The 16089-nt window shown below is 36.4% G+C and overlaps 1 protein-coding gene across 1 annotated transcript in view; it reads right to left on the bottom strand.

Annotated features, from left to right (window-relative positions):
- Positions 1-310: 310 nt before the first annotated feature.
- The window catches only part of LOC126412732 (guanylate cyclase soluble subunit beta-1), a 261772-nt gene continuing 245993 nt past the window's right edge, over positions 311-16089 (bottom strand). Inside the window, exon 14 of the mRNA XM_050082463.1 lies at positions 311-1372. Coding sequence (XP_049938420.1) covers positions 1243-1372 — 130 coding nt within the window. The 3' untranslated portion in view covers positions 311-1242. The remainder of the gene's footprint in view (positions 1373-16089) is intronic.

The following is a 16089-nucleotide window of genomic DNA, read 5'->3' as shown; positions in this document are numbered from 1 at the left end:
TTTTGTAAATTCTTGAGTCTGGAGGGTGTCCTCAATGCTTGGCAGTATATACTAACTTTGAGCAATATGAATGTTGATGGATGATTTGCTTAGTTTATTATGGCATAGAACATAAAGCTCATCCTGAAATAAGTAGATTAACGTCGTTATTTGTGGGTGTGGAAGTGGATATATATATTCGGTTGTTAGCTGACTTCGACTGGAAGTTGTTTTTAAATTATATTATTATATATTAGATTACAAATGGCGTTTCTGAACACGTCTGTTTAGTAAAAGTATTTTTCACTCTAAGAGAATACAGTCAAGAAACTTCATACTAATCAATATTTATTCACGTTACATTAAGTCAAAATTATGTAAATAATCCATGACAAGACTAGTGCACAAATTATTTCTTATATACAGGGAACATAATTTTGTCAACAACGAACACATATTGAACAACAGTACATCAGCAGTAAGATTTACTTTTCTATTGGATTATAAGTTTCTGATAACATAACTCTCAGAATGTTATTGGTCCTTATTCAAATATAGAGAGATACTGCAACGGTGAGACGTTTTTGAGATGGAAAGCGACTCTCTGTTATTGTGCGAGATTATAAATTACATTCAGCTTAGGGTAACTATTTAGATGGCAGTACTTAGTCGATGACAGGTCTAGTTTGCACCTATTGTTGTATCGGTTGTAGTCTCTTATACAGCAGCATGATGCAGGTATTGGTAGGAAAAATGCAGACTCTCCTGCTGCATATTACTCAATCAACAGGCGTTAAATCTTTACATTCAAAACAATCCTCTCACGACGACATATGTGTGCTATACTGCTTTAGTCATTTTGAATTGGTGCTTGAGACTGGCAACAGTGATTACACAACGAGCGTTTCCTTGTATATTTAAAATTAGCAAGCTTTTCACTTTATTTAAATTTAAGCTACAACGTTTTAACGTTATTTAATAAGTTTTCCTGTCCGGAAAATCAACACTAAGTCTTGCGATTGTACTTTCCCACCTTTACATGGTCAATGTAAATGACGAAAAGTCGGCGATACATATTTTTATGCATCGGAACCACAACCTTTGTTTTAGAAATGTGATATAATCTGCAAAATAAGTAATTATAGCAAATAAACCAAAATCATGAGTGTAAACAAGGTGGTTTGAGGTGAGGAACAACTTGTTTCACGCCAGCCTTGGAGTTTCTAAAGGTGGTAACAGGTCTTAAACCAGCGAATTACACTCCTAAACAATGACTTCCTTGCTGCGTGAGAGGAACCAGACTTTCATGGGTTCCGACTTGCCCTTCATTGTAACAGGACCTCGATACTCAAAGTGGAACTGTGGATCGGCGTTGCAGCCCTCGCTGAGGTACCTGTCGAGAGACAAGAGACATTAAGAACATTGACATCACTAGGGAAATCATTTTATGCATTTCGCATAAAGAAAAGTAATACTGTATCGCAGTATACTCTATTGAAATACATATTCAGAAAGGACTGCCTATTGGACGTATCAAAGCAAAGATGGAAATTGTCACACAGTAATTAACCCAGAAACTCCCTTCCTTGGCTCAATAAGTTGGTGTGTGTGTCTGAAAGAGAAGCCATCTAAGCAATTCTCAGCAGTTGTAGATGATGTTTTCAGGTCGAAAACACGTAAATCGATAAGGAATAAGAGTTAATGAGAACATACCTAAACCACCTTCGTTGTTCCCATTCTTAGTATTATTTGTATATAGTGAAGATCAGTTTTAGCTGTGATTTTATATACATAATATAGCAAGTTTAACCATTTGGTGCACTCGTCCACAGCAGTGGGCAGCTGTTAATGTCACTTCTTTGGCGTTTTCAATGAGTCCCGAGGCTGAGAATGCACGCAGCGCACTCCAGTGGACACTCTCTACTAGCTTTTGTAGCCTCAGGAGTGATCGAAAACGCTAACGAAGGGACATTAACAGTTATTCACTGCACTGGAAGTGTGCACCACTGGGTTAATGGCAGGCCCCGTAAGTCAATTAATGAAATAATATGTCACGATGATATCGAAAAGATTATGGGAGACTGAGCCGGTGAGCTGTCGATATTCAAGGATACCAACGCTACGTCTCGTGCAACGCCTTCCCCGGTGTCCCTCTACAAATTAGATTAGATCAGATTAGATTAGTACTTGTTCCATAGATCATGGATATGACACTTTGTAATGATGTGGAACGTGTCAGGTTAATAAAAGGTGTCTATACAAGATATTACATGAGACAAAATACTCGTATTACATGACACTCAATAATTTTTTTTTTTTTGAGGTTGGGAAATTACCCACTTACTATATCCAAAAATTCATCTAATAAGTAGAAGGAGTTGCCATTAAGAAATTCTTTCAATTTCCTATTAAATGTGAAACACGTATGTAACATAGCAGCGATGGCGAGGCATTGTAGCATCTGTGACCAGAGAGTATGTGCTTGACCGCGCGAGTGTTGCGAGCGGTTCTCAGTCTGTCAGTTAGTCGTTGCGAGTCTGTAGCTCTGTCTAGTTGAGAGCAGTACTCTGTCAGTAGTCGTCGCGTGCAGTACGCTAGTAGTCGTCATGCAGAGCGGTCGGTCAGTGGTAGCAGCCCAGTGGGGTTGCGTGATGTGGTCTGGCGACAACACTGGTCAAGATGCTGAATGAGGTATACTGTTAATTAAGATAATCATCGGATAATGTAAAGTTTAATTATTGTAACTAATTTTCAACAAGTGCCCCCAATAATAACTTTGATTTCAAAAGCAATTTTACATAAAATTTTCATTTAATTGAAGTAACTATTTCGTTCCACTTCCCCTAAACAAAAGTTTCAGTTTTCAATTAGATTACAAAAAAAAAAAAAAAAAAAAAAAGGAATATTATTATTTGCAATGCAGTTCCTCCAAGCGGTGCGCAACAACAAGAGCAGAAATTTGACTAGGTGTTGCAATGAGGTAAGAATTTAATTTCGATTTTTTGCACAGGGCCAAAGACCGATATTTCGGTTTAATTGAATCATTATTATCATTTTTCTGAGATTTTCTTATCACTGAATTGACTTTCATTATTTTTGTGGGAGCTTACACCAGAGTCAGATTGCGATTTTCACATTTTTGTTCCCTTTGTCAGTACATTTGATTGCAGGGAGGTTATTCTTGGGTCCCACTTATTATTATATTTTTTTTTATTTAAATATTTCTGAGATGACGATATTGCCGCTTGGCTCCATTTCCATATAATATTGTCTATTAAAATTTTTGGGGGGAGGTTACACTTGGCGACACCCAGTCCAGGATCGTATTTCGTTGAGAGTCTTTTGAACAACAATCAGATATCTGCTCTTATTTGCTTAAATATAATTAGGATTTGGCGCTACGCTTTTATTAACTTGTGACTTTCTTTCTACAGGTCAACGGCAATTCGTTGCTCTGTTGTATTTGTGTATTGCTTTTGCATTGTGCTTATTTATTTTTTGAAAAATTGTGACTATAGCAAAAATGCCGCGAAAGACTGTGAATAGTGTATCGCGAGGTATTTTGAATGAAACTACCGACTTAAACAGCGTGACCGATAGTAATTGTGACACGCAGTATAATGATGACAATCCTGCGTTCACTAACAATCAGTGCATTCCAACCACTAATGATGACTTTTACCTCAATGATGAACAAACGAACTCAATTGTCTCGTCTGTTAATTTGACGACAATTGATGACGCGGACGCTCTATAGTAATGAGCGCTGCCGAGTTTAACACACCCGATTTAGAAAATCCAAGTAATGTACAGACAAATTTTTCGAATGAAAATGGTCAGTGTAGTGAGAGTGTGACGGATCCATTTAATTCCGAAATAATGTCTGACAGTGTACATCCGACTGATAATCCTTTTTGTAAGTTGCAGAATGACCAAATGGTCACACAAAGCGGGACAATTGCATGTACTCCATCACAGAGTACTGAGAATGCAACAGCTACTTTAAGTTTGGATCAATTTATGACAATAATGCTACAGTTTAAGAACGATCTTGGTGTAGATATCAAACAACTTAGGGAACAGTACAAACAAGATAATGAAAATCTCAAACAACACTTAAATGAAAAATTAGACGACAATTCCAGACAGCTTAGTGAACAAATTAGAGCCGTTGCCGCGCAGTGCCATGACACTAAGGAACAGTTGCGCGTGGAAATTGAGGCTTGTTCACGAAAAAATAGCGAAGAAATGAAGTCTGTTGCGCAAGAATTAAGGGAAATGCAAACAGCCGCAACAGAAACACTCAGAGACGAAATTAGCGGAGTCGCTAAACAGTGCTCTGAAAAAGCTACACAATTACGGGACGAGCTTAAAGCAATGACAGCAGAACTTTCGCGCACTATGGACGTAAAGATAGACGCGAAATTCGAACAGCAGAACACTCAGATTAACGAGCGCTTTAATCAGCACATACAGAACAGTGATACGCGTTTCCGCAAATTTATTCAAGATCAAAACAAAGCAAAACTACAAGTCATGGAAACAATCACTGCACAAAGACAAGAGGACAAACGTAAAATGTTCGCGAAAGCAAAAACGTATGTAGACAATAACATTACTACAGTGTCCGACAAAATTAATACCATAAAACAATTGAACGCGGAATTAAGGGATGAAATTTCTGATCTTAAATCAAAAACAGATACACACACAGTAAATATTCAAACAGTGACAGACAGATTCGAACAATTAGAACTAACACAGGATTGCGATGTCATCAAAGCTGATGTTAAAAAACTGAGCGAAACTACGCGTAAGTTGCAAAAACAGATTAATGCGTCTGATTCTAAAACCGACGATCAGGTTAAAATACTGACTGAAAAATGTGATGAATTGGCCAGTCGTATTGATGTTATCGGAAATACTAATGACAATAAATCAGACGATACTGCACCGGTTTCATTTATCCAAACACCTGAATTTCAAAATTTACAGCAGGCAATTAATGAGATCGATTCATCTAACAACACGTTACGTAGGAAGTTGTCAAATTTACAACAAGAAGTAACAGAGATGAAAAACATTTCAGTTAATAACATACCACAACAGACGCCACGTTATGAACATTTGTCAGACTCACGCAGCGCGTATAATTTGGGTAATCTACAGAGAATACGGGACTTAGATTCCAATCAACCACAGTTCAATAGATTCTCTTACGATCCTGAACCTGTTCCATCACACAGAGATGATAATTTCGACTACAAACATTTTCTGTCAGTGAGAAAGTTTAAGGTTTTTAAAAACGATAGAACGCAGATTCACCCACTGGATTGGATTCAACAATTTAGCTTTGCTCTTCCACCGACTTGGCCTGTAACACATAAACTTGAATTTATTTGCAGTTTTCTGGAAGGCGAACCGGCAACTCGTATGAGACCGATCGCGAGGCAATGCTATTCAGTAGAAGAGTTTCAGAATGCTTTTCTGTCAGCGTACTGGTCGAAGACGACACAGCGCGGAATTAAAGATCAGTTAATTAGTTTGCCGAATTACGAGAACTCAAATCTTCCCAGTGTGACGCAATTTTTTGAGCATATGGTCCAACAAAACCAGTACCTAAGTGAGCCGTACAGTGAATCCGCACTTATACAATTATGCATTTCCAAATTACCACGGTCATTACGAGTGTCACTTCTAACAGGTCAGCAAAAAGAAAATATTTCAGCGTTCAGAGATCTTTTACAGCTCTTGGAAGTACAGCAATCTGATTATTCTTTTGTAAACAAAAACTTTTCGTATAATAACCAAGGTCAACAAAAGTACAGCAATTATGATCAGACACGTAATTTCAATAGGAAAGATAACAGACGCTTTAGGAACGGCAACTACCAAAATTCTAATAACAGCCAAAATTCTAATTATCAATATCGTCAAAATTTTCAGCAACAGGAACCACACTTTAGTAACAATAGAGGTATTTCACAACAACAACATCAAAACCAGCCGGTTAGCATACCTAACCAACAATGGAATGCACAAGGTCAACCAGGCTTTAATGTTCCGCCGCGTGCACATATAGTCCCTGGTACAAGAAATAGTAACGTACGGCAGCAAGGAAACAACTACGTACAAAGAAGACAGTATTTCAATTCCTATCGTAATACACCGTATAGGAATGACTATCACGACAGACGTAAAAACGATGAGCACAATTATCAGCGTACATCTAACAACAGTCGGTCATACCAACAGCAGAATTATCCGCAAGAACCTATTCTCATGAACGAACCCGACAGTAGGTACCATCCAGAGCGCAACACGTCTGGAAGAAGTAATAGGACAGTTCAAATAGTAGAAATGCCACAGCATCCTGCTAATAATAATAACACGTCAGATAGAATCTGACTAGATACTGCACAGGACGCATCTTCCAATAACACAAGCACTACCTTTGACACGCAAAATGTTGTTCACGAAAACGTAATTACTTTTGACGATATCAGAGACACTCTCTTGCAGGAAAGACCAGTTATTCAGAAAACTATTTCACATCCTGTTATCGAAATCAAAATTGGTTCATCGAAATTCTCTGCAGTAATCGATTCCGGCTCACCTATATCAGTAATAAATGAGGAGACTTTCAACGAGTGCAACAAAGAGAATACGTATCCGATATTACCATTAGGCAAAACAAAAGTGAAAGGAGCAGTATCGAGTAAAGGTGTAGACGTTAAATTACAGACGCATTTATCATTTTGTATTGGAGGTCATACTTTCCACTCAAATTTTTGGATTGTTCCTTTATTGACAACAGACGTAATTTTAGGTACTAATTTTCTCGTACAACACGATGCAGTGGTTGATTTTCAAAATTCTTATTTAATGCTAAAGGACGAAAATGTACAATTGGCTTTAGAGTTTCAGCATTCATTATCTGCGGAAGAACAAACAATTAACCGCACAGAGATCATTTCCGCAACACGTAACATAGACTGTAATCCCACATTGTTCACGGATACGTACGTACACAACTATAATACTCCAGACGAAGCTGACTACGACGTAATGCAATTGATTTCTGATAAGGTTAAAGAGAGCAGTGCAAATACAGACGACGAAAGAACGCAATTACACAAAATTCTTTTACAGCAAGCTCCAGTTTTTGACAACGTTCCTGGTACTATGTCCGGATTTATGTATGAATTTCAAGTCAAACAGCACGATACATTTAAAGCAAAGCATTATCCCATTCCATATATTCACAGAGAACAAGTTAAAAAAGAATTGCAGGATATGCTTGATCAAGGAATTATTGAACCAGCAGTTAGTCCGTACATAAACCCGCTGCATATTGTTAAGAAAAAAGATGGCTCACTTCGCCTTGTACTTGATTCACGTCACATTAATGACATTATTATTAACGAAACAGATCGACCACAGACATTAGAGGAACTTTTACAGAAATTTCATGGTACAGCTATTTATTCCACATTAGATTTGAAATCGGGATTTTGGCAAATTCAACTTCATCCGAATTGCAGAAAATACACAGCATCTCTTTGTTTTGGCGACTGTTATCAATTTTGCAAATTACCGTTCGGCTTAACTATTTCTTCTGCAGCTTTTATTCGCGGTTTGAACACTATACTTCCGACAGAGCTTAAAGACAGAATTACGACGTACGTAGACGATATTCTTATTGCAGAAGCTAACTGGTCGGAACACAATATGATTCTTGAACAACTGTTACAAACTTTTCATGCACAAGGACTTACAGTTAATCTTAGTAAATCGCACTTTGGCAAAACTTCTATAAAATTTCTTGGACACGTGATTTCAGCAGAAGGCATTGCACCTGATCCGGAAAAACTTCAAGCTCTGAGTGACATTACTGTTCCTACGACAAAGAAGCAATTACGCAGTTTTTTGGGCTTAATTAACTTTTTTCGTAAATTTATTCATTATTCCGCTTTAGACACGCCTAGACTATGCCAATTAACAGGTGAAAACACTATTTGGTCTTGGGATAAGCAAGCACATTCTGAGTTCAGGAACCTGAAGCATGCTTTGTTGAATGCTCCACTTTTATCGCACCCAGATCTTACCAGAAATTTTTCCATTGCCACTGACAGTTCCAACACCGCTTTAGGCGTACACATTTTCCAGGAAATTGAAGAAGATGGTTCTACAGTAATTAAAAATATCGCATTTGCAAGCCGCATTCTGTCACCTGCTGAGCGAAATTATTCCGTTACAGAACTGGAAACATTATGTGTTGTATGGGCTTTTACGAGATTTCGGCACTTTCTTTATGGCAGACATACCACAGTTTACACAGATCACAGAGCGATACAATTTTTACTTTCGGCTAAATTTACTCACGACAGGTTAAGTAGATGGAAACTGTATTTACAGGAATTTAATTTTTCAATAGTTCACATTCCCGGCACACAAAATGTTATAGCAGACGCACTATCGCGTTCTCTCGGCAACAATCAGCAAGACGTAGCAACCAACTTCTGCAAAACAAATTTCAGTGTCATGTACATTCAGCAAGTCGCATTTGAAAACTTTATTTCATCGTCACTAAAGGACATAGCGCAAGAGCAAAATAAGGACAATGTGTGGAAAGAAATTAAACACCTTTGGCAAGATAGGAAAAATGTTACGATTAGGAACCACTACACTGTACGCAATGACATTCTGTTTCGCCGCTCTCATCCTGACAGCAACAATTGGTTATTATGCATTCCTGACGAACTGGTTAACAAATTAATATGGTACACTCATTTAAGTTATGCACATTACGGAGCACGAAAATGTTTTCTTATACTGAGACAGAACTCTTATTTTACTAACATGGAGAAACGTATACGACGAGTTTTAGCGTCTTGTAAAATTTGCCAGAAAGCTAAATCAGACAACACTTCACATATTCCTCCATTATATCCCATTATACCTGTTAAATTAAGACACATGGCCGCAGTAGATATTTTTGGTCCGATTCCGAGAACTAACAGAGGTTTTTGCTACATCTTTGTCGCTGTTGAGCTCACTTCAAAATTTGTTACTTTCACTCCGTTACGTAAAGCTACTGCTAAAACTGTTTCGAAAGCATTTGTAAAACATTTTCTATTTCATGTAGGGCATGTGATGAAAGTAATTTCTGACAATGGATCTCAATTTCGTAGTAGCGTATGGACACGCATGTTACGAGCTAGAAACATTTCTCCGATTTATATATCCAAGTACCACGCTTCTTCGAACCCCTGTGAAAGATTAATGAAAGAAATTGGTAAACTGTGTAGAGTATACTGCCACAGAAGACATATTGATTGGGATACACACATACTCTCATTCCAAGACGTAATTAATTCCATTCCAAATGAATCCACTATGCTATCTCCGTCTATTATACTGAAAAACGTTGAACCCCCAAACAAAATTAAAGAATTAGTAAACTTCCCTAAATGTCGTCGACTAAGACACCACGAAATAATTGACATTGCGCTGAACAACATCAAACGTGCCGCAGAGCGCCGGAGAAGACAGCAAAAACAGGTTTGTACACGCCGCGACTTTCACGTTGGACAGAAAATACTAGTACGTACACATTATTTATCCAGTAAATTAAAAGGTAAGTGCAGTAAATTTGAACTTCTATACGCAGGTCCATATCGGATTCGCAGCATCCCTCACCCCAATGTTGTACACGTCGAAACTTTGAGAACCAAAAAATCGAAAGGCAACCACCATATCTCAAACATTAAACCGTTTATTGAATGAAGACACTTTATGATTCAACACACTATGATATCATTTATTAATGCAATTATTTCACTTGACTAATTACTGATGATTATCGCATTTTTTCTTGGCAAGTGCCCGGCAAGGTAAGGTTAGCAGGTCGCTTTTCTTGTCGTTACACATCAGACCGTGCACATTTTCCACTTTTTTTTGTGTATATGATTGTACTCCAGTTTTGTTTGTATGCACTGTGAAATAGTTAAGATATAACACACCTGTTGACTTTGACATTTTTTGCCTTATGACATCTCAACATCGTGACTGTTTTACATTTTTGCTGCTGCATTGTGATATTATCTGTACATTTTGCCTCTGAACACTGTCAATGCCTTTGACATATTACGTTTTCTGTCATGTTATGCTGTATGGTTAATTATGTTACCATAAACCAGTCATTATTTAATGGGTATATGATTTAAATGCAAGACATTAATCTTTGTTCATCAATTTCAGAAAGAAATGATGCGTGTAAGAAATAAATTCAACAGAAATGGGAATTTCACCTACGGAATAAACGATAGAAGATGCAATAACTTTATGAGGAAGAGTAAATGGATCAGGATTAACAAGCATTAACAAGAATATACTATACTCATCATAGAATAGCAGCCTTAGCTAATTTTTTCTTTCAGAATACAAGGTGATTGATGCGGGCTGTCAGACTGAACTACACATCTTCGTTTTAGTGATGAAATATGCTAGAGATAAGGAATAATTGTATAATGAGTAATGAAGTGATTTTTTGCAGATGATAATGAATACTGATGAATAATGATGAAGGATATGGTGTTATGAATAATGAAGTTTTTCTTTACAGGTGATGATAATAATGAAGTTATGATAATATGGATAATGAAGTGATTGATAATGAAGTTTTTTCTTTACAGATGAGAATAATGTTGGAGTTTTATATTTATGCTATGTAGTTATTTAAGTATTTGTTGCAGTTTGTTTTGACAGCAGGTGTTATATTGCATAGTAGGATGACGGAAAGTTTTGGAAAGGACAGCTATGGAACACATTTTATACACATTTCACTACTTGTTAATTCGAAGTTCACTACTTTTCAGCATAGTGTGCGTTTCTTCTTTCAGGTCAATAATCCATTTTGTATTTTTTCCAGGAGAAGCTTTTCATGATACTTACTAAACCTGTTACTTATTATACGTGTTCTAGTACTTGCATTTTTATTTTTTACCCATTTGTGTTTACCATTTATAAATGTGATCACATATACTGCCTTGTTACATAACCTCGCTACAGCTGACTCATGACGAATGACGTTACCTATCCTCATTTGCAGCAATAGGTCAAAAGCAAAAAGTGTTATGCCTCAACAATTAATTATCGATCCCAACGCAATGCATTGCTAACAAAAAAAAAAAATGTATTAACAGTCCCAAATAGTGATACCAGTTTGTGAAAATTCTGAATAATACTGATTAGCTCTGAATAGTATGTCACTTCAGTAATGACTTCTTAGTGAGACACAAAAATACACATATATATAAAATAATCCCCACGATTATTAATGCTATGACTATAATTAACTGATTTTTAATAATGACTTCGTAATGATCTGAATAATAATGAATGAGGAACAATGCTCTATACTATTCGATACCTGATGGCCAGTGAGTGCCAATAATTAGTGTCACTTAATGAATTGTTATTAATTATGCCATTAATTAGCTCTTGTTTTCAATGTTCATACTTTGTAATTGGAAATGAATGTGACTGTTTAATAATGCTTTGTAATTAGAAGAAGGCTAATGATTCTTACTAGATTGGAATGACACATAATTAATTAACTATGCTATTGTTTCATAATGCTTTGTGATTAGGAAAAAGCTAATGATTATTTCTATTGGAAGACAAATGATTAATTAATTATGCTATACTTTATAACTGGAAATGAATGCGATTGTTTCATAATGCTTTGTAATTAGAAGGCTAATGATTCTTACTATATTGAAATGACAAACGATTAATTAACTATGCTTTATAATTGGAAATGAATGTGACTGTTTAATAATGCTTTGTAATTAGGAAAAAGCTAATGATTATTACTATTGAAATGACAAATGATTAATTAACTATGCCATACTTTGTAACTGGAAATGAATGTGACTGTTTCATAATGCTTTGTAATTAGAAAGCTAATGATTATTACTATTGAAATGACAAATGATTAATTAACTATGCCATACTTTGATACTGGAAAAGAATGTGATTGTTTCATGATGCTTTGTAATTAGGAGAAGGTTAATGATTAATACTATATTGAAATGACAAATGATTAATTAACTATGCCATACTTTGTAACTGGAAAAGAATGCGATTGTTTCATGATGCTTTGTAATTAGGAGAAGGTTAATGATTAATACTATATTGGAATGACAAATGATTAATTAACTATGCTATACTTTGTAACTGGAAAAGAAGCGATTGTTTAATAATGCTTTGTAACTAGGAAAAGAAGATTACTGATTCTATGTAAAACAATTAATGAACATTTTTCTGTAATACTACATACATGGTACAGAAATGTTCAATAACTGGGCTATGAATGCCGCAAACTACTACTGTAATTGACAATATTATGTGACTTAATGTCCTTCACCTTATGAGCTAACTACCCTGAATTACTGCAATGTCCATTTGTCCTGTTTATGCTAGTGATCATGGAGCACTATATTTGGTTTTGCACTAATTCTACGTTGATGTGCCGTGTAAGAGCGTGGTGTTGACACGACATGCTGTCCACCACCGTGAGCGATGAAGACGTTATTATGGTCCCACTGTTTGGTGTACCTAATATACTGCCAAAATAAAAAAAAAATGGAATATTACTACGACAGTTCAGCGTCTTGGCTACGCTGATAAATTCTGAGGGGAAAAGAACTTCAAGTTGTGTCACTTGGTGTTGTACTTCTGTGGAAAGATATGGACTTTCAGAACAGCTGTGTGCAATCTAAAGTGCTACAACCATGATGCAATCCTTCCCTTTCCTATCCTAATTCTTGTCACATAGTGAAAATCATTTTTTGCTAACATTATTTATGTTCATGGGTTATACATTTTTTTTCGATTCGCTAAACTCCAGTGCGAGTACACTTATGTCACTGGTCGACATGATATTTTTTTGCTATTATGTTTATTTATTGTCAAAATGCTAAAGACATTTTTTTTGATTTGTTCTGAAGTACAGTATATGTGCACTTTTGTCTTTTATATTGTATATACATTTTTTATTTTCTGAACTACAGTGCATGAGCACTTCTGTTAGGTGTTAATATGTTTTCTACTGAACTTCAGTGCCTGTACACTTTTCTCATTTTTCAATATGATTTCTACTATTCTGTATATTCAATACTTTAATGTGAATGCACTTATGCCATTTGTTACTAATTGTACATACATTTCATCAATTACTGATATGTTCTCAACTGCAGTGCATGTGCACTCATGTCACTTGTCAACATAATATTTTGCCAGTCTGTTTATTTGTTCTGCCCGCATCTCGTGGTCGTGCGGTAGCGTTCTCGCTTCCCGGGTTCGATTCCCGGCGGGGTCAGGGATTTTCTCTGCCTCGTGATGGCTGGGTGTTGTGTGCTGTCCTTAGGTCAGTTAGGTTTAAGTAGTTCTAAGTTCTAGGGGACTTATGACCACAGCAGTTGAGTCCCATAGTGCTCAGAGCCATTTGAACCATTTTTTTTTATTTATTTGTTCTGAATATGCTAAAGAATTTTTTTCAGTGCCTGTGCACTTTGTTATCTGTCAAATAATTTGTATATACATTTTTCTGATTTGCTACTATGTTTTGTACTCACATTTTGTCTTTGTCTGAGATATTTTGTACTTAGTGCATGTGCACAACATTTAAATATTCTGTAAGTTGTAGAATTTTGTTAATTAAAGAAAAATTTTGCCGCGCTTGGCAAGTCCAAATGACTCACCATCGCTGCCAAATTTTTGCCCCCCCCAGTGGAGGGTTATGAAACACGTATGTAACATAGCAGCGATGGCAAGGCATTGTAGCATCTGTGACCAGAGAGTATGCGCTTGACCGCGCGAGTGTTGCGAGCGGTTCTCAGTCTGTCAGTTAGTCGTTGCGAGTCTGTAGCTCTGTCTAGTTGAGAGCAGTACTCTGTCAGTAATCGTCGCGTGCAGTACGCTAGTAGTCGTCATGCAGAGCGGTCGGTCAGTGGTAGCAGCCCAGTGGGGTTGCGTGATGTGGTCTGGCGACAACACTGGTCAAGATGCTGAATGAGGTATACTGTTAATTAAGATAATCATCGGATAATGTAAAGTTTAATTATTGTAACTAATTTTCAACAAGTGCCCCCAATAATAACTTTGATTTCAAAAGCAATTTTACGTAAAATTTTCATTTAATTGAAGTAACTATTTCGTTCCACTTCCCCTAAACAAAAGTTTCAGTTTTCAATTAGATTACAAAAAAAAAAAAAAAAAAAAAAAAAAAAAAAGGAATATTATTATTTGCAATGCAGTTCCTCCAAGCGGTGCGCAACAACAAGAGCAGAAATTTGACTAGGTGTTGCAATGAGGTAAGAATTTAATTTCGATTTTTTGCACAGGGCCAAAGACCGATATTTCGGTTTAATTGAATCATTATTATCATTTTTCTGAGATTTTCTTATCACTGAATTGACTTTCATTATTTTTGTGGGAGCTTACACCAGAGTCAGATTGCGATTTTCACATTTTTGTTCCCTTTGTCAGTACATTTGATTGCAGGGAGGTTATCCTTGGGTCCCACTTATTATTATATTTTTTTTATTTAAATATTTCTGAGGGACGATATTGCCGCTTGGCTCCATTTCCATATAATATTGTCTATTAAAATTTTTGTGGGGAGGTTACAAATGCTATATGGCTATCTGTCAGACTTTTGATGCTATTAGGTAAGTGACCAAAGAATTTGGTGGCAGCATGATTTACCCCCTTCTGAGCCAAAGTTAGATTTAACACTGAGCAGTGAAGATCAGCCTTTCTCCTAGTGTTTTAGCCATGTACACTGCTATTACTTTTGAATTCGTTCGGGTTGTTAATAACAAATTTCATAAGTGAATGTATATATTGCGAGGCTACAGTGAAGATTTCTAGCTCTTTAAATAAGTGTCTGCAGGATGATCTTGGATGAGCTCCAGCAATAATTCTGATTACACGCTTTTGTCCAATGAACACTCTTTTACTCGATGATGAGTTACCCTAGAATATGACGCCATACGAAAGCAGAGAATGAAAATAGGCGTGGTAAGCTAATTTACTCAGATGTATATCGCCGAAATTTGCAATGACCCTAATAGCATAAGTAGCTGAACTCAAACGTTTCAGCAGATCCTCAGTGTGTTTTTTCCAGTTCAACCCCTCATCAATGCATACACCTATAAATTTTGAATATTCTACCTTAGCTGCCGATTTCTGGTCGAAGTCTATATTTATTAATGGGGTAATTACATTTACTGTGTGGAACTGTATGTACTGTGTTTTATCAAAGTTTAATGAGAGACAATTTGCAGAGAACCACTTAATGATTTTGTGAAAAACGTCGTTTACAATTTCACCAGTTATTTCTTGTCTGTCGGGTGTGATAGCTATACTTTTATCATCGGCAAAAAGTACCAGCTTTGCATCTCCGTGAATATAGAATGGCAAGTCATTAATATATATTAAGAACAGCAGAGGACCCAAGACCGAACCTTGCGGCACCCCATTCTTGATTGTTCCCAAGTTTGAGAAATCACCAGTTTTTTGCTTATTATGTGAACTCTTTATTTCAACTTTCTGCACTCTTCCAGTTAGGTATGATTTAAACCATTTGAGCACTGTCCCATTCATACCACAGTACTTGAGCTTATGTAGAAGTATTCCATGATTTACACAATCAAAAGCCTTTGATAGATAACAAAAAATCCCAACGGGTGACTTCGGGTTACTCAGAGCATTTAATATTTCATTAGTGAAAGTATATATAGCATTTTCCGTTGAAAACCTCTTCTGAAAACCAAACTGATATTTTGTTAAAACTTTATTTTTGCAAAGGTGTGAAGCTACTCTACAATACATTACTTTTTCAAGAATTTTGGATAAGGCAGTCAGAAGAGAGATTGGGCGGTAGTTGTTGACATCAGACGTATCCCCTTATTATGCAGTGGTTTAACGATGGCATACTTCAGTCTATCTGGGAAAATATCCTGCTTCAGAGAGCTATTACATATGTGGCTAAGAATCCCACTTATTTCTTGGGAACAAGCTTTTATTATCCTGCTGGAA

This window comes from Schistocerca serialis, chromosome 7 (assembly GCF_023864345.2).
Source record: "Schistocerca serialis cubense isolate TAMUIC-IGC-003099 chromosome 7, iqSchSeri2.2, whole genome shotgun sequence".
Classification (NCBI taxonomy): domain Eukaryota; kingdom Metazoa; phylum Arthropoda; class Insecta; order Orthoptera; family Acrididae; genus Schistocerca; species Schistocerca serialis.
This window is presented reverse-complemented; position numbering and strand designations above follow the sequence as displayed.